Source organism: Aureobasidium melanogenum (genome assembly GCF_000721775.1).
Source record: "Aureobasidium melanogenum CBS 110374 unplaced genomic scaffold scaffold_28, whole genome shotgun sequence".
Classification (NCBI taxonomy): Eukaryota; Fungi; Ascomycota; class Dothideomycetes; order Dothideales; family Saccotheciaceae; genus Aureobasidium; species Aureobasidium melanogenum.
In genome coordinates, this window is record NW_024470080.1 from 163,679 (window position 1) to 181,023 (window position 17,345).

At 50.4% G+C, this 17,345-nt stretch overlaps 8 protein-coding genes across 8 annotated transcripts; 6 read left to right on the top strand and 2 right to left on the bottom strand.

Moving 5' to 3' along the window:
- Positions 1 to 313: 313 nt before the first annotated feature.
- Positions 314 to 1,541, top strand: M437DRAFT_88150 (deoxycytidylate deaminase; the record flags this gene model as incomplete). The annotated part of the gene is made up of 4 exons (XM_041028768.1): positions 314 to 335; positions 389 to 1,335; positions 1,384 to 1,434; positions 1,482 to 1,541. 4 exons carry the CDS (start codon positions 314 to 316, stop codon positions 1,539 to 1,541), a joined length of 1,080 nt encoding a protein of 359 aa, XP_040875903.1.
- A 101-nt stretch (positions 1,542 to 1,642) lies between these two features.
- M437DRAFT_88151 (RabGAP/TBC) lies at positions 1,643 to 3,720 on the bottom strand (the record flags this gene model as incomplete). The annotated part of the gene is made up of 6 exons (XM_041028769.1): positions 1,643 to 1,897; positions 1,949 to 3,299; positions 3,353 to 3,475; positions 3,534 to 3,543; positions 3,625 to 3,640; positions 3,697 to 3,720. The coding sequence occupies 6 exons, from the start codon at positions 3,718 to 3,720 to the stop codon at positions 1,643 to 1,645; spliced, it is 1,779 nt and encodes a 592-aa protein (XP_040875904.1).
- Positions 3,721 to 4,344: 624 nt separating this feature from the next.
- Positions 4,345 to 4,783, top strand: M437DRAFT_58205 (uncharacterized protein; the record flags this gene model as incomplete). The annotated part of the gene is made up of 2 exons (XM_041023363.1): positions 4,345 to 4,385; positions 4,444 to 4,783. 2 exons carry the CDS (start codon positions 4,345 to 4,347, stop codon positions 4,781 to 4,783), a joined length of 381 nt encoding a protein of 126 aa, XP_040875905.1.
- A 926-nt stretch (positions 4,784 to 5,709) lies between these two features.
- On the top strand, positions 5,710 to 6,303 carry M437DRAFT_13410 (uncharacterized protein; the record flags this gene model as incomplete). Its single annotated transcript, XM_041018711.1, has 3 exons — positions 5,710 to 5,749; positions 5,812 to 5,975; positions 6,025 to 6,303. Coding segments are annotated over 3 exons (483 nt in total), but the record flags the coding sequence as incomplete, so codon positions are not given.
- A 1,793-nt stretch (positions 6,304 to 8,096) lies between these two features.
- M437DRAFT_58191 (glycosyl hydrolase 53) lies at positions 8,097 to 9,325 on the top strand (the record flags this gene model as incomplete). The annotated part of the gene is made up of 2 exons (XM_041023361.1): positions 8,097 to 8,338; positions 8,395 to 9,325. 2 exons carry the CDS (start codon positions 8,097 to 8,099, stop codon positions 9,323 to 9,325), a joined length of 1,173 nt encoding a protein of 390 aa, XP_040875907.1.
- Positions 9,326 to 10,085: 760 nt separating this feature from the next.
- On the bottom strand, positions 10,086 to 11,307 carry M437DRAFT_58400 (tyrosinase central domain-containing protein; the record flags this gene model as incomplete). Its single annotated transcript, XM_041023393.1, has 2 exons — positions 10,086 to 11,070; positions 11,123 to 11,307. 2 exons carry the CDS (start codon positions 11,305 to 11,307, stop codon positions 10,086 to 10,088), a joined length of 1,170 nt encoding a protein of 389 aa, XP_040875908.1.
- Positions 11,308 to 13,267: 1,960 nt separating this feature from the next.
- Positions 13,268 to 14,287, top strand: M437DRAFT_88155 (NAD(P)-binding protein; the record flags this gene model as incomplete). The annotated part of the gene is made up of 2 exons (XM_041028770.1): positions 13,268 to 13,674; positions 13,924 to 14,287. 2 exons carry the CDS (start codon positions 13,268 to 13,270, stop codon positions 14,285 to 14,287), a joined length of 771 nt encoding a protein of 256 aa, XP_040875909.1.
- A 1,151-nt stretch (positions 14,288 to 15,438) lies between these two features.
- On the top strand, positions 15,439 to 16,674 carry M437DRAFT_58232 (alpha/beta-hydrolase; the record flags this gene model as incomplete). Its single annotated transcript, XM_041023366.1, has 1 exon — positions 15,439 to 16,674. The coding sequence occupies one exon, from the start codon at positions 15,439 to 15,441 to the stop codon at positions 16,672 to 16,674; it is 1,236 nt and encodes a 411-aa protein (XP_040875910.1).
- Positions 16,675 to 17,345: the final 671 nt, after the last annotated feature.

Consider the following 17,345-nt stretch of genomic DNA (forward strand, 5'->3'; position numbering starts at 1 on the left):
ATAACTTTGCGTGGAAGATGATGTTAAGGGTGAGAACGACGATGTTTACGGTCGTAGCAAGTGACAGTCACGGTGGATCATTAGGACGGCAGTCGTGACCTGCTGAGTGATGCTCCTTCACTTGTGACGTTGGTCTGGGTCGCGCTTTCTCTGACTGAGACCGTGCGCCTGAACTGGAAAGCGCGACCTTCGGCCCAAACATGCGAAAGCTCCTTTCCCCATTCTGGTGCCTTTGTGCTGAGCATCTTGTGGTAATTCAAAAATTGATCATTTGGGAAGAGGCTTCCGCAGAGACCAAGAGATAAAGCCAATCATGCTCATTGGCATATGTGGCCGTAAGTAGACATGTGACACTTTCTCTCCCCTGCCTTCTAAACAAAGTCAACAGCGATATGTGCGGGCAAAGCAACCGTAGCAGACTATCTGATCAAACAACACAACTTCACCCCTCTCACGATCAAACGGAACGATGAAACTCCTGCAATCGAAAAGTCTGCAAATTTCGCTCACTGGACATCTGCCGCACTCGAGTTTCCTACAGCTCTGTTGCTCGATCAATATGTTTCTGAGAACTGGAGAGAAAATTATGTCCTGACCACTATCTGGAATGAAGCTATCCTTGATACGTTGGCTAAGCGACCTCACTTCATCTTGCTGAGCATCGATGCTCCTATCAGCGTGCGATGGCAGCGCTTCCGTGAGAGATGTGCTCAAGAGAACAAAGAAGCCCCAGCCCTGGACGACTTTGTCTTGCGTAACGATGAGCACCTCTACGACCCTTTATCGAGTCTGGCTACTCTTTCGTCCAGAGCTCAGATCAGAATCTTGAACCCGACTACCACCATTCCTCAGCTGCAAGCTTCGCTCGATGCTTTGAATCTCCTCGACCCTGCCAGGATGAGGCCTACCTGGGACCAGTACTTCATGCAACTCGCTGATCTTGCTGCTCGACGGAGCAATTGCATGAGGAGACAAGTCGGCTGTGTCCTTGTCCGGGGCAAGCGTGTCATCAGTACTGGCTATAACGGTACTCCAAGGAATGTCACCAATTGCAACGAAGGAGGCTGTGCTCGTTGCAATACTAGCAAGGGAGGCGGCACTGGGCTCAGCACATGCTTGTGTCTCCATGCAGAAGAAAATGCACTTCTCGAGGCGGGACGAGAGCGCGTTGGCGATGGCGCTGTGCTATACTGCAATACGCAAGTCTCTCTAATGCCTGATATTACTGCCCGTGCTGACTGTCGTAGCTGCCCTTGCTTGACTTGTAGTGTGAAGATTGTCCAGGTCGGCATTACCGAGGTCGTCTTCAGTCAAAGCTACCACATGGACACCCAGGTATGTCGATTATTTTGCCTTTTAAACTCACGACTGACCGTATATCAGAGCGCAAAGATTTTCAAAGAGGCGGGCGTACATCTGCGACAATATGCTCCGGTAAGCACCTAGACACCTCCAAAAGTTCTCGCACTAACACCGAACAGCCACGAGAGGGTCTCGTCAACCTTTGTGACCTTCGTATCGCGAAATTTGATCAAGCATGAAGAATGAATTGATCAGGAATGCTCTCAACATCGATTGATTGACTTCTGCAGTAGAACCATAAATTACCAGAACAGAAGCGATGGTGGAATAGGAACTGGTCTTATAGTGTGACTGAGAGAGGTCCATTCTGAGAGCTCTTCTGGATATGAGCCTTCGAGTTCCGGAAGAGGCTCTGCCAGATGAAGGCCTCGCTGAGAAGGAGCTCGATGTCTTTCTCATTCCAACCGCGGGTTGGCAAAGCTTGCAAGAACATCATAATCTCTTGGAAATCCATCTTGAGCAGCTGGTCGGACCATTTGACCAGAAAGGCGGCGCAGACATAGAGATGGAAATGGGAGAACCCTTGGTCCTCCGCCTGTCAAACGTTAGCTTGATCCGAACTCTGTACTGACAATTAGAAACATACCAAATACGTATCCCACATTCTGATGGTGTTTCTCACGCTAATCTCGCGCATGAGCAAGCAATTCATCCATCTGAAACTGAATTGTATAAATTCTACTCCTTCATTTTCGAGGTGCTTCGCCAGATTGCCGTCAATGCGCGTAGTCAGATCTCGAAGACTAGCCACCTGTCGCTGGATACCAGGCTGTGCATGAATATAGTTGTCCTGGATGCCATCAAGAAGTTTGGTAAGGCACCAGAATGTATCGGCCTCGACAGCGTCCAAAACTTGTTTGGGTAGTTGTCCAGGATCCATGCCAAACTCGATGTCTGGATCCGTGATGTACATTCCAAGGAAAACTTGCCAGAATGGCGAGACCAGATCGTTGATTCCTTGGACGTAGCCACTCGCGGGGTGGCGGATAGCCCAAACGTACAGTATCCGCTCCAGAGACCTTTGTGTTGCTTCGAAACCGTACAGCTCAAGGTGTGGATTCGTTCGTGGTACGTCGATGCTGATTTGATGCCAGATGGCCTCGTCCAGCCCGCGACCCTTGCCTCGTTGAGTGGCTGGTGATGACGAGATTCCGCCGATCCCAATGACAGACTCGGCCTCGTTTGTGGACGTGCCCTTTTCGAAGGCCTGTCGCACAGCTTCCAAGTATTCATTCCTCTTGCGCTCCAGCGTAGTCACTCTCCTGTCGCTATTTGTCGGAAGGTAACCAAGTAGGATCTGCCATGACATGGCTCTGACTTCTTCGGGCAATCCAGACCAAGCAGAGTCGCGTAGCTCGGCCAAGTTGATCGATGAAGCTTGTAAAATACGTTTGAACTTGTTGATGCGAGTAATGCGAGCTGAGTGGGCTTCGACTTCTTTCGGAGAGGCGTTAAGTGGTGCAGGTGCGTGATTTATTAGGTGGAGAGCATTTGCGGGATCCCTAAGGATGTCCTTGTATTGTGGTCGCAAGATCTTGCCGTCAGAACGCTTCGTAGTAGGATAACTTGGTAAGCTGCGTTCTTCGGCAATGTCACCATTGTTCATGGACCATGAAGCCAGTGTCGCAGTAGCTGACGGGACGGTGGTCAAAGACGATTGCGAGCCCCCTGGATCTCTCTTCTTCTTTGCGATTTGTTTTTTCCCTTTCCTCCTCATGCTTGCTATGCTCGGTAGGCCGAATTCATCTTCATCTTCGTCAAAGTCCAAAGCTTCTTCATCTTGCGGTGGATCATAGCTCTTAGTTGATTCGCCAAAAAAGTTAGAGTAGGAGCGACGTGGGCCTGGAGGAGAGAGACTGGTCGAGGACTTCAAAGGTGGTCGGGTGTCGCGCGAGGGCGGTGTGTGTGGACGTGGTGTGCTGCTGTTGGATATGTTCCTGGGAGTACAGTCAGATCAGAGGTCCAGTAGAGAGGCGTGTTAAGAGCGTACAAGTTGTCGAAGTTGAGGATGTCTGCGTGAGAGTATGAAGCTCCAAAGACCTTCCTCTCACCAGCGAGACTGGTTTCACGCTTGCTATTCGAGGATGAAGTACGCCAGAAAGGTGAGGCAGACCTGTAAAAGGATGGTCAGATTGGCTGTTACAGCATCAAGAGACCGGACGTATTCATACTCGGACCTGTCTGAGACGCGCAGGTATACCAGTTAGCTTGAGGGAGAGCAGTTGTGGGGAAAGCACGACAGGGTCATGAGAGGAGACGAACCGACCTGAACCATTTCCTGAGAGCGGAAGGTTAGCATTGCCATGGTGAATAGAATTGATGCCAGAAAGATACCTGCTGCAGCTTCTTGGAAGCCATTTTATGCCGAAATTAGCAAATGAAGCAGTCGAGTACTTGAGTCGAGATGAGACGATTGTACAACAAACGGCCACCCACATCACTCGAGCATGGGGCGCCAATGACGCGCTCCATAGCGAACGCAGCCACTCTCGTACGCGGCGTCTGACGACTCGAGTATTGAAAAGGTTTCAGGCTTGTTGCAAATGTCATAGAGCTTCTATCTAGTTTTGGGTGCTCAATACAGAGAGGCCTATGGCCGCTCTGCGACTACTTCAACTCTCTCTTGTACTTTGATAAACAAAGTTGCCGTCTCGCCGCAACACAGAAATCGGCTTGCGACCAGTAAGAGAAGGAGCGACGCGCGGTAAGCAGATGCCGCACGGGACATCTTCGGAAGTGACCTCGTGGAGTGATTGCAGCGCGCGCGTTGCCTTGGCCGCCGATGAGACAGACGAAGCTTTGCAGCTGCTCTGACTTCTCACTCCAACGACTCTCAAACGACGACTCCTTTCACCCCGAGTCTTCTTCATCTTGTCTTTCGCCCACATCTGACCTTCCTTTGACCTTCTCCGCACATTCTCCTTTCATACTAGCAGTTCACGTCGCTTGCGACGCCCAGACGACCCCTCACCTATAGCAAACATGGCTGATTACAACGAAGAAGAGGATCTGTTCGCCGACCTGTACGTCTCCTTCACCTTATAACTCCCCGCCCATCATGATTTTTGACATCTTCGCTAGCTACGAGGGTGACGACGCCGCTCCTTCGGCTCCAGCTGCTCCCGCAGCAGCTCCCGCCCCTACCACTGTTGAAACCGCCGTCGCCGATCAGACTGAGTCGATACCCGTCTCGTCAGAACAAGCTCCCAAGTCAGAGCCCATCGCAAACGGATCCAACCTACCCGCCGAACCCCAATCATATTCCAACGATGGCTGGAACGAACAACAGCAGCAGGGCCAGCAAAACTGGGATTACAACAACCAGAACCAAGGTAACGACTATGGCGCTGCTCAGCAGATGAACCACGGCGGAGCTGCCGATGATGACTATAAGCCCATCGGCATCAAAGAAGACGGGTAAGTCGTGCCGCTTTTCTTTTGTTATCCCCATCTCAGGAAGTATACATATACAAGACATGATGCGCACTGGAATTAGCTGGAACTTGCATCATTGGCAACCTGCTGGGTCAGCAGACGATCCAAAATACTGCAATACGTGATGCGACAAGCATGTATGCTTGGACTGCCCTATGCACAGGCACAAGTCAAGGTGACTCAGTCATCGGCGGTCCTGTTTTCACCATTATCTATTCTCTCAAGCATCTCATCTGGTGTTTGTTGAGCGCTCTTACATTGTGGCCTTGAAGGCATGGATTGAGGAACTACATGGCTCTGAACCAGATATGGAGAGCGGCGTCGGGAGTTCGCCAACTCAAAGAGCAAGCATTATGCAGCCATTTACATACCTCGGCAAGACCAATCAGGCAATATATATCAGACAGAGGCAGGAGATTCAAGATCGTAGTGGTACGTTGTATGACGGTCAAATCACCATCTGAACCCATCTAGCCAAAGCCTATAGCTATTTAGCTTCATGTCGATAACTCTTCATAGAGCCTAGCTAAAGCACGGAATTCGATGGCTGCTGTTTGTCTGACGTATCAAGGGCTTTGCCCCGGTCGTTCAGCGCAGCAAGCGATTCTCCAGACCATTTCTCAAGACACGCACACCACTACCATACTCGACCTAAACTTGATCTTGCCCTGCTGTGCGATCCGAAGCATTACCGACAACAGTATTCACCTGCGTTATAATATCGTGTCTCTAATTCATTTGAGGCTCGAAAAATTATCTTGGAGCTGCCTGTTCGACCGCTTGGATTTTGCACCCAAGCATTCCGGAACCTCAAAGAATATCGCCTGCTCCTCTGCGCAATCATGTCTTTCTGGAACCACAACACACAAGATGCACCTTTTGACAAATAGCTAACGTGAATTTTTTGACAGTAAAATGTTCATTGGTGGTTTGAACTGGGAGACAACAGATCGTGAGTCCTCCTGAATTCTTGTGCTATCCGTCAATTGTATACTGATGTTTGCATCTTTGCAGAATCACTTAGGGAGTATTTTTCACAGTTCGGCGAAGTTACAGAGTGCACTGTCATGCGTGACGGCGCAACTGGACGTTCTCGCGGATTCGGTTTCCTCACTTTCAGAGACCCCAAGACCGTCAACATCGTCATGGTGAAGGAACACCAGCTTGACGGCAAGATTGTGAGTCTATCTTTCACGTCTATCATACCAGTAACTAATCATGCCACAGATCGACCCCAAAAGGGCTATTCCTCGCGACGAGCAGGAGCGTACTAGCAAGATCTTCGTTGGCGGTGTCTCGCAGGAAGCCACCGAGGCTGACTTCAAGAACTTCTTCATGCAGTTTGGTCGTGTTCTGGATGCCACTCTGATGATGGACAAGGATACCGGTCGTCCTCGTGGTTTCGGTTTCGTCACCTTTGACAGTGAGGCTGCTGTTGACAGAACTCTTGAACGTCCTTTGGAGATCTTGGGCAAATACATTGAAGTCAAGAAGGCTCAACCCAGAGGCAACCTGCGCGGTAACGACGATAACGGCAACAACGGCGGCTTCAAGAAACAGGGTTTCGGCGGCCAGCAGGGTGGCTTTGATCCCAGTCAGCAAGGCGGTATGCAACAGGGCGGTCCTGCCGGTATGGGAGGCAACAACATGAGCCCGGCCATGATGGCTCAGTACTGGCAGCGCATGCAACAGTATTTCCAGATGATGCAGCAGCAGTTGGCTTCCAGCATGGGTGGAGGCGGCAACCCAATGATGGGCGGTGGTGGCATGAACCCTCAGATGATGCAGCAGATGATGGCCATGCAGCAAGGAATGGGTCAAGGTTAGTTGCTTACTACTTCTTTGTGCTCATCATGAATACTAACAAGCTTCTTCACTCAGGCGGCATGAACCCAGCCATGATGCAACAGATGCAACAAATGCAGCAGCAGATGCAAGGTGGTGGCCCCGGTAACTCGAACAGCCCAGCACCTTCCAACAACCCCATGTCTCCGATGAACGGCGGACCCGGCCAGCGCCCTGCCTACAACGCTCAAGAACAACTCGCCTTTGAGCAACAGAAATATGAACGTCAGCAACAGCAGCGTGGTGGCATGTCAGGTGCATCTGCCACACCCAACAGCAGCAACGGCTTCCAACCTTCTGGCTCACCAACAAGCTGGGAGGGCATGTATGACGACGTTCCTGCTCCCAACCAGGGCGGCGGTCCTGGCAGCAACACCGGTGGCTTTGTCCCTCGCGGTGGCTTCGGTGGCAGAGGACGCGGCAGAGGAGGCCACGCTGGTGCGCCTGCTGGTCCTTCGAACGCACCTGCCAATGCTCCTACGGGACCTAAGAACGCCGGAAGACCTGGCGCCAACTACAGAGGTGGTGGTAGAGGTGGTCACCGTGGTTTCCACCCTTATGCTCGCGGCGGCGGTGGTGCCTAGAAGTACACCATGTCTGGTTGAGCTTTGGGAAACTTTTACAAGGCCCTTGAAATCACAATAAATTCCTCTTCGGTTCGCCTCCCAGCTTCAGCATCGGGAAGAGCTGTACAGCTTGTTCTTTTGCCTTTCATAGCTTCCCGTCGACTTTCAGGAATTGGCGCATGGAAAAAGTGCAGGAAGGTTTGAGCTCTGCGAGAGAAAGATCAAAAACACATATCAGGTACCAACATCACAGGGAAGAGGGAAAAGGCGTACATTGAGGGGGGAAGGCTTCCCTTCGTTGGCATGGCAAGCATCTTTTGCACTTTCTCTCTGCTCTTTTTGCTTTGTCAACAAAATTTTACAAATGAACATATGAGATATGCCAAAAGGAATTTTACCAACGTGCTATGGTTCATCCGTGCTGCCCACTTCACTCGAGTGTGATTTGCTTGTATCAAGATGTGTTTGTTCTTTCTATCTAGTCGTATACAAGACCGTGCTGTCAAACCGAATTGCCGGGCTCATAAGGCTGAATGCCGGGTAATATCCATCGAATGACCACAAAGCCTCGCTTGTAACCTTTTCTGCATGTCTTTGCGACTTCATGCCCTAATATTCGCTTTTGCATGGAACATTATACATATCCGTGCTTGACGGAAGATCATCCAGTTGGTGGATGTTTCGGTCTGCGCCCCGCAACTTCTCCATCTTCTGCTCCATGCCCCATGTTCTGGAAGCGGCTGCGGAGAGGAGTAATATAGAAACAAGGTGCATGTACCCGAGCACTCGCTCTACCACATGCCTCTTCTCTAACAAGTATAATAAGACCGGTAGGTGCAGCCCCGAGCAATACTCCCTACCACCATAATCTGATTCTGCGTTTCCATCATGCCTTCGGTGATTTCCATTGCGTCTGCCGCACTGTTGTGTCTATCAACAGCGACTGCCTCACCCTCCAAGCCGGTTCAAACTCAGGCTGTCGACCCTTTCTTCTACAAGGGCTTTGATTTGTCTTCTTTGCATATCCTGGAGCTCGGCAACGTCACTTACAAAGACACCGCCAAGGGCAATGCAACCAGGCCTGCTGAGGATATCCTCGGTGATGGCGGGATGAATACCGTAAGATTGAGGTATGTGCAACCTAGTTGGCGCCCCTTTTTGAAAAGCTAACTCAGGGATGTGATAGGATTTGGGTTAACCCAGAGCCTGGACAATACGACCTGGCATATACACTATCTCAAGCCCAGCGATTTGCCAAAAAGGGCTATCGCATCTATCTCGACTTTCACTTCTCAGACACCTGGGCAGATCCCAATAAACAGTATACACCAGCCGCTTGGACGACAAGCAGTGTGTCTGCTTTAGCAGCTGACCTCCGTCATTATGTCAAAACCACGCTTTTGGCGTTCAAGGCTGGCGGCGTTGATCTCTCACTCGTGTCCCTTGGTAATGAAATTCGCCATGGTATGCTCTGGCCTACTGGCTATGTCGACGTCGATACCTCGCCCACTTCTGCACGCATCGCGAACTTTACCTCTCTGGCCAAACTATGGTCCTCAGCCCGCAAAGGCGTCGACGATGCCGTCAGAGCCGGCGTCAAGAAACCCTCGGTCATGATCCACATCGACGACGGCTGGAACAAAACCCTCCAACTAGACTGGTTTGAAGCCCTTACCGGTAGTGGAAAAGTCAAGACCTCTGACTGGGATGTGTTTGGCTTTTCCTTCTATCCATTCTATGGTACGGATGCCACTTTGGCCAACCTCAAGGATACACTCGATGCTGTGGCTACCAAGTATCAGAAACCCGTTCATGTGGTGGAGACGGATTGGCCTGCTATTTGTGATGGGGCTTCTGCGCCAGAGCTGAGCGATACTTCTGTGCCCATTAGTGCTGCGGGTCAAACAGAGTGGGTAAGAGATATTGTCAGTGTAGTTCAGGGCGTTGCCGGTGGTTGGGGCAAGGGTGTCAATTATTGGGAGCCTACTTGGCTGAACAATACGGGATTGGGCAGTGCTTGTCAGGATGCGATTTTGTTCTCTGGTGATTGGAGTGGGTGGCCGAATAAGATTGTTGGATACTCGAGATCGAGTGTTGATATGTTTGCTGGTAGATAGATGCCAAAACTCACTGCCCGTGGCACTTAGAAGTAATCCGATGGGGAAGGTCCGATCGTGCTTTTAGACACTGCTCTCATATGGGCTGCATCGAATTAGCGACCATTGCTGCCTCGTGCCTACTCGGAGTGTCGTCCGACCGCTTGTACCAAACGTCTTTTGATCCGCCATCTTTCTCACCATCAGCGTTGCCATGATGTACATCTTTCTCTAGATTGCCTCTGCGCTTGGCATCGTTTTCCGAGATTTCGGATGGGAGCAAAGATAAGGGGTACGAAAGGGCGATTATGGGGCCAATGTAAGGGTCAGAAACATGTGCCCTCCCCATGTGCTAAAGACAGTTACAATATAGCTGTGCAACTGCACAATACTTTTACAAAGAGTGTGATTCCAATGGAGAGGCCCCTGGGCCCTTGTTCAAGGTAATCCCAATGGCTGGGGTTGTGTTCGAACCACAATCGTGCATTTCATCAGCTTATAGGAAGCCTTATACCTCGAAGTAGAAAAGGGGTTGGACTAACTTATGACTTTCTGCACATGGGCAGGTCAGACATTGAAGGCACGGCGCCTTGCATACCTCCTACGCCTGCGCGTATCGGATCTCAGCAGAAGTGCAAGTACATTCAATGATCGCATCGCTAGACAACTTATCTTGAGCCTTGCATCTCGTGACGGAGAAGGACTCAGTTGTGAGATCATGACACTCCTCAGCTCACACAGAGAATCTGCATGGCAAGGAGTAGATACAGAAGCTGAGCATCTAGACATAGATATAGCAGAATGGCCCAGCTGTGGTGCTGAGCGCATCCTCAATCAAGATACCCTCAGCATTGACGCCCAACTCAATCACATCATCCAATCTCGTATTTCTGGATGGTGGGCTGTTGTTCAAAGTAATGGTTCCAGCCAAAGAGTTGTTACCCTTGGCAGTACTGCGGTTCTCCGGATCTTGGTTCTGCCAGATCCACCAGGTACGATCGATCTGTGCATGATGGAGCCAAAACCAGGGGTCTCCTGGCGATGAGAAGATATCGCCACCGGGGTCGCCGCCGACCCAGAAGTGACCGGCTGTGTGTACGTCCAGCAGGCCTGCTGCAAAGTCGCCTTGCATGACGGTTTGGAAATCTCCAATGTATGTGTTTTGTCTGATCAACGCTGTACTATTGGCATCTGTGGAAGCGATACTGGCGGCATAGGCACCAATATCACGTCGCAGACAGCGAGGGTTGTAGCCCAAGCCATCAGGACGGGGGTTCGTAGGGACGTCGTTGAACACAGGCGAAACGGGACCAAGATTGACAGTCATGTTCTTGAAAGGTCCAGTGGTAACGCAACCACCCCCAGGACCTGCAGGGAGTTGGATGAAAGGACTAGCTGCACTGGGGATCGAAGCACCGGTATGGTTTCTATACATGCCATTTGCAGAGATAGAGTATTCGCTGCCGTCAAAAAGGGGAGCATTCAGCAGATCTTCAGCATACTTTCCCCAATTCGCGTAGGGAATGTGACCATCATAGCCGCATTCAATGCGAAGGGCTTCTTCGAAAGTATGGATATAGTAACGGTGCCAACTGAGGAAGTTTTCCGTACCATGGATGGTCAGAGTTTGGTTGATGTGAGTTGCAAGAAAGTCATCGTAGCGTGATCTTGCTCCTGGAGCGAGGTTGCCGCTTATTGCTGGTTTTGACTGCAGGCACAGTACAGCATCGATATACTTCTTCTTCTTGGGGTTCGAGAGGGTGCTCCTGTGTGTTGTTAGCACGTGGTTAAGACCAGAAATGATCCGTGAATGCATACCACTCCTGGCGCACAACAGCTGTTTCCAAGGTGCAATTGCTTTGCCCTCGATGCTTGTGAAGATACGTCTTCAGCTTTGTCATGCCATGGTCGTTGAACCTGTCTGTTCCGGACGTCGATGCTGGAGTGAACGCCGTAGCATTGACGCACAGCAGAGACACTGTCCCAAGCAGACCAATGTGCATGTTTCAAGTAATCCGCCGCGTTTCAGCTCGAAGATGATAACACGAGATGTGAAAAGCGACCCAGGAGTGTATGTGTGATATGCCCTACCAAAAAGGTCAGAGCAGACGGCCGCTGTAATATAAAGCAGAAAGTAGGATGCGGGATGAGTGGCAGGTCGTCTAAGCTCACTGACACATCCCTGGTCGATACTATTCCTGCCATGGAAATCTCTCTATACCCTTGTCAATATTCCCTCCAATCGTTGCTCACGCATCTGGTTGCACGTGGATGTCTAAACAAACAAGCATCTCGAGACTTGACGACCTGCATGAACGAGCCCTGTGCAACGAATGCGTGTTCACAAGTATGTAACGCACATAGCCATGGAAATGTATGATACTACTAGGAGACTAGACACTTCTCCAGAGAAGCAACTAAGAATGGACTCTCTATGGACAGCATTTGTGTCCGCATAAGATTGTGCCGTAACTTACTTATTGTTATGGTCGGAGTATGAGAGAAGTCACATAATTTAGTACACGAGGATGCGAAATAGCAGAGAGCTAAGCAACCCGCAATTAATCTATTTGACTTGAAGCACATACCATGATAGGCACAGACGGACGTGTCAACCATAAGGTTCGCATATTGGCACGTGTGTAAGCTTTTGGCAGATCCTTTGGCAGACATGTTCACCGCTTTTCGCTTATCTTGATGAAACATGTCGCATTTGTCTGACTTACAGTACAGCAGACAGATATGTATCTACTGCTTGAGGCAGACAGTACATAATTTATGACTGCGCGCACGTGCTCTGCTTCAATCCTTCATTCTCAGAGACTTGGCCGTCTGTTTTGAAGTTCTGGATGGAGGGATGCTGAAACAACCTTCGGAAGCCCTCAAAAACCCACAACCAGGTCGACTTTACACGACGAAGACGTTCTGTGTGTCTTATATCGTTCGCAATCGAGGGTGATCAAGCGTGAAGCATGTCGATACAAATTTGTCTTGGTCAATGAGGTGACCCTGATCAAATTTTATATATCGTACAGAGACCAGATCTTGCAGTACGCGTAGAACTTGTCGAGACCAGGCGTGAGATATCTATGTTGCTCGACATACTTTTCAGTGATAGGCAGTTTGTTGAATTAACCGAGGAAATGTCGCTCCTTCGGTATCATGGTGATGGTTCATGATATGGCTCCAACATTGGTAACAGACCAGAAAGTAGTGAGCCACAATTTGGTCTGCTGGACGATCTGATGCTTGGAGGTAGATTGAGTCCAGGCCTCTGATGTTGCCGTTGTGGGCGAGCGATATCTGTGTCGCAACATACTTGGTTGCATACGAACCTTGTGAGGATGGCTTAGTGCTGATAAGACTATACGGCTGATCTGCCCACCGACGGAGCATGGTTGCAGCCGTGATATAATGAACTGACCGGCATTTCAAACACCGAACACAAGAATCAAACTCGATCCATTCTTAGGCATCAAGCATGATTGTACCGTACGGATGAATGAATCCTGTCAGCAAATCGCTATCGTCACTGCTTATCCATGAGAGGCACACACCAGGTGTAGTCGGGGTGAGGTTCGCCCGAAGGCTTTGTTGTCGACCCCGCTTCCTCCGCTACCCCCCGTTCCCGTCCTCAACTCATTGGCAGAGTACTCTACGATGGGCAAGGTCGTCGAATCAGTCTGCAAACATCTCGCCGTCGTTCTTAGCGATGTTCGGAGCTTCGGTGTCACGGAAGCCCAAGGGCCTGTCGTCGACGAGTGTTGGCAAGATACGCCGCAGCAGGCCACGGTGAAAATACGCCGATGGTCCTACTTTGTACCTTGACCTCTGGTTGGCGATATTGTGTATATAACCAGCTAAACAAGATCTCTCGAAACCACTAAATCATATCAACACATCAAGCACCAGAGACCAAACATCAAAGATCAAACATCAACCAACAAAGAACACGCAACGAATATGAAGGTCCTTCTTGTCGGCGCAGCTGGAAACCTCGGTCAGCGACTTGTTGCTGCACTGCTTACACATGGACACGAAGTCGTCGCATATGTTCGTTCCTCCAACAAACTCGAAGCCCTCCTTCCAGCAAGCGTATACACCAAGATTGCTGTGGTTGAGGGAAATGCCACAGACACGGCCTCCATTAAGCGTGCTATACTTGAGAACGATTGCGAAGCTGTCGTCAACACTGCTGGTGTAGCAGCCATGCCGCCTTGGAAGAGAAACAACCTGCCAGAGATCTTCTCCGCCGTCCTCAAAGGCACGCAACAAGCTGGATCAGAAAGAAACCATCCTCTGCGGATCTGGCTTCTCGGTGGCTTGGGCGTATTGAACTTTCCTGGCACAGAGATCATGCTCTCGAACTAGTAAGTCAGACATAGTCCGTGTGCTCATCGTACTTCGTCCATAGCAAAGAGCAGAGTGTATACTATCCAAAGACACAATTGTATTCGGAAGCAGGGGCGCGTCCGTTGGAAGCCCGCAAGGTGTTGCTTCTCAGATTACACTGTTCTGATTCCTGATGGAATTGTGCATTTTGATAGTCACATGCGCTACAGACTTGAGCATACAGGAGGCTGCATCCCAAGCATGCACAAGAGGCTAACAACTTCCAGCATCCCCATCTATCTCGAACATCGTCAGAACATCAAGCTCCTCAGAGCTTTGCCACCTCACTCGGTGGACTGGTCTCTGCTTTGCCCCAGCAATATGACAGCCGAGAACGCCGAAGTCAGCGTGCCGGCGAAGTCCATCCACCATAAGTTGACGGCCGAGGCCGCGTCGCCACCGTTGTGGAGAGACTCATGGGTAAAACACATTCCGCTCCTCGGAAAGGCCATCTTGGCTGGCATGAACGCTCCAAGGTACGAGACCACTCTGGAGCAGAACGCCGATTTCATCGCAAACGACTTGAGAGACCGCGAGAGCCGTTGGATTGGGGCAACAGTTGGAGTCATCAATGCGGCGCAGGCGAATTAACCTAACTTTCTATGCTCATACAATAATAGCATACGGTTTAAGGTTTCGATAACGTTGAGACAAGAGATTCATTGACGTAGGTTGATGATTCAAGCACGCGACACACAACCATCTGGGAAGTGAACTCATGGATCGTTGGTCTTGGCGAGGTCTGCTGGAGATTGTAATCAGGTACACCATACTCGGTTGCCCGGCTGATGGCGATCTGGAGGTTGTCAAATCGAGCAGTGGTAATGATAGGTAATAGTAATGAAAGATCCTGCTTTTGTTGTTGATTGTTGTGGAGTGCGCTTCCCAGAAGAGTGATATTCCGGAAACCTTCGGCAAAAATTGCTGACTAGCGAGCAGACGCTTGGACAGTGATTGACTCTTTCGTACCTGAACTTTCTGCCGCTTCTGTCTTTGTTTCCTCCAATCACCACTCTGTGCCTTGCGCCACGGTTGAGGTACCATGGAATCACAGCCGGAGTACGTACTGCGAGGTGCCAGACCACCAGTCCATGAACAATCCTTCAGGCACTGTGTGCTATCCTAATTTCTTGTAAGCACAAACAGTGTAACATCTCGATGTTGCTGGGTTAAAAATCCGTTTCCAGAACGGCGTCATTTTGGCAACGAAGATTGACATTTAGAAGAACAACGCCTTTGAATTTCCTCGGACCACATCAATTTTGCTTGAGCTGCTATCAACAGCCATTCTATAGCATTGAGTGAACGACCAGCCTCAGGTCTCTCGAGTTGGGAGCACTATCTCGCGCGACTCGTATGCACACACCCAAGTATTCGAGTCACTCGTCTGAGTCGTCTCAGAATAGCTAGAGAGAGCGCCTTGGATGGGTAGCCAGAAGCCTCCAAGACCACGGCCGCAATCTCCACGTTCGATAGTCGGCCGCTAGTCCTGCTGTCTCCGCAGAGTCCGCACTCGCCCGAACACGAAGAGTGACCTAAACACAATTTTACATGGTTCATCCTTCGTGCTTTCCATGGTTGGTGGCGAGTAGCACTGCCTATATATCATTAACTCTTCACCTCGTCTTCCCTTCCTCTCCTCATCGCGACAGTCTTCTACACTAATATCTATTAATTTTTCTTTCTTCTCTTGCTTCTAGCACCCCACATTCGTTATCAAACCGAATATAATCCTAGCAAAAATGCGTGTCGCCGCCCCCGCCATTGCTCTCGCCATTGCGCAGACCTCTGTTGCTGCCCCTCTCGAGGCCCGTCAGTCTAACGGTACCGAAGAATGCTCACAAGTGCATATCTTCTTGGGCAAGGGAAACAACGAGCCTTACCCTGGTCGTCAGGGCAAGCTCGTAAACGCTATCTGCGATGGTCTCCCCAGCTGTGACTACGAGAACATCCTCTTCTACAACCCTGTTGAGGCTCCTTACTGTCAATCTGTCGATGAGGGTGTCGCCAACGGTATTGCTCAGCTCAACGCTTACTCTGCTCGCTGCCCCAACACCAAGTTGGTCATCAGCGGTTACTCTCAAGGTGCCCAGGTTGTTGGCGACATTATCGGTGGTGGAAACGGCACTTTCTTCCAGGGCTGCACAACCACTCCTTCTCCTGCCCTTGACGTCAACTCTGCTCTCGGCAAGCAGATTGTCGCTGTCACCGTCTTCGGTAACACCAGACACACTGCCAACCAGCCTTACAACCAGTTCAGCGGTGCTCCCGACAACGGTATCTTCCCCCGTCCCGACTACCAGCTGGCCAACCTTGCCACCTGGACTTCTAAGCTCCACGACTACTGTGTTGCTGAGGACCCCATCTGCGCTGGTGGTGATGTTGTTGCCGACCACCTGAACTACTTCGACCTCTACAGCGACACTGCCGCCGCCTGGATCAAGAGCCAGATCGCTTCTGCCGATGTTGTTATCTCCAGCACCGTCTCCTCTCCCAGCACCACCTTCACCTCGGTCGCCACCTCTGGCAAGGCTGTCCCTACCACCTACGCTTACGCCAACAACACTCAGACCACCACCGATGCCGCTCTCACCGCTGCTTCTTCTGCTTCCTCTGCTTCTTCTGTTGCCTCAATTCTCTCCTCGGTCCTCGCCATCCCCACTGTCGCCCCTCAGTCTGTTGTGACCGTCACTGTCGACTGTGCTTCCGTTGACACTTCTGCCATCGCCTCTTACACCTCTGTCTGGGCTGCCACTGCTACCGGTACCCAGAACGTTGGTGCTGCTCCTACTGCTCCTGGCTCTGTTGCTGCCACCACTGGTTCTGCCACCACTGGCGCTGCTGGCTCCAAGTCTTCCAGCGCTGCCAACGGCACCCACACTCTCATGCCTTACACTGGCGCTGCCAGCTCCATGTCTGGCGCCGTTTCCGGCTCTCTTGCCGCTGTCCTTTTGGGCGCTTTCGCTATGGTTCTTTAAGATCCAAAATCTTTTTGTACATAAAAGAATTCTTTTTTTCGTATTCCTCTAACACTTATTTCATACATCTCTAATGAATATTTATATTTGATGTCAAATTTATGATTTTCTCAAACAATATCGTTCGCTCCAATTCTGAGATGGCTACCAACCAGGTTACTAAGTTGTGTATCTTGCTTTCACTTAGAAAGGTCGAAGCCTAGAACACGCGCACACAGCACTACCCAGGATCAACCTTTTATGGAGAGGCCATCGCAGCGATGATTGTGGACCACAGGTTGGGACTTCATGGCACGACAAAACAAACTTCTTTGTGATGTAGCCATTGAGTTTTTCACATCGGCAAATCGGAAGTCAATTCAACAATCTCACCAGCCGGTCAAAAGTTTGGTGAAACTGAATTCACCAATTAACGTTTGTGCCTGGGCACAGCCATTTGAACACGACCAGGTAGCCTGATTAAGATCGACGACCATCGATTTATTATGCTGTGAGACCTTTATTTAGGACTTTGACATCAACGCAGCAATTGTCAGCACAGAACATGGTAATATTCTTGTGGTTCATGAGCTATTGATTGATTTGGCCTGAAGCCACGTTTGCGCGACCGTCCTCAAACCTAGCATGCATGATAATAAGTTCCCCTCTCGTTGGCAGGCACCTTCCCACCT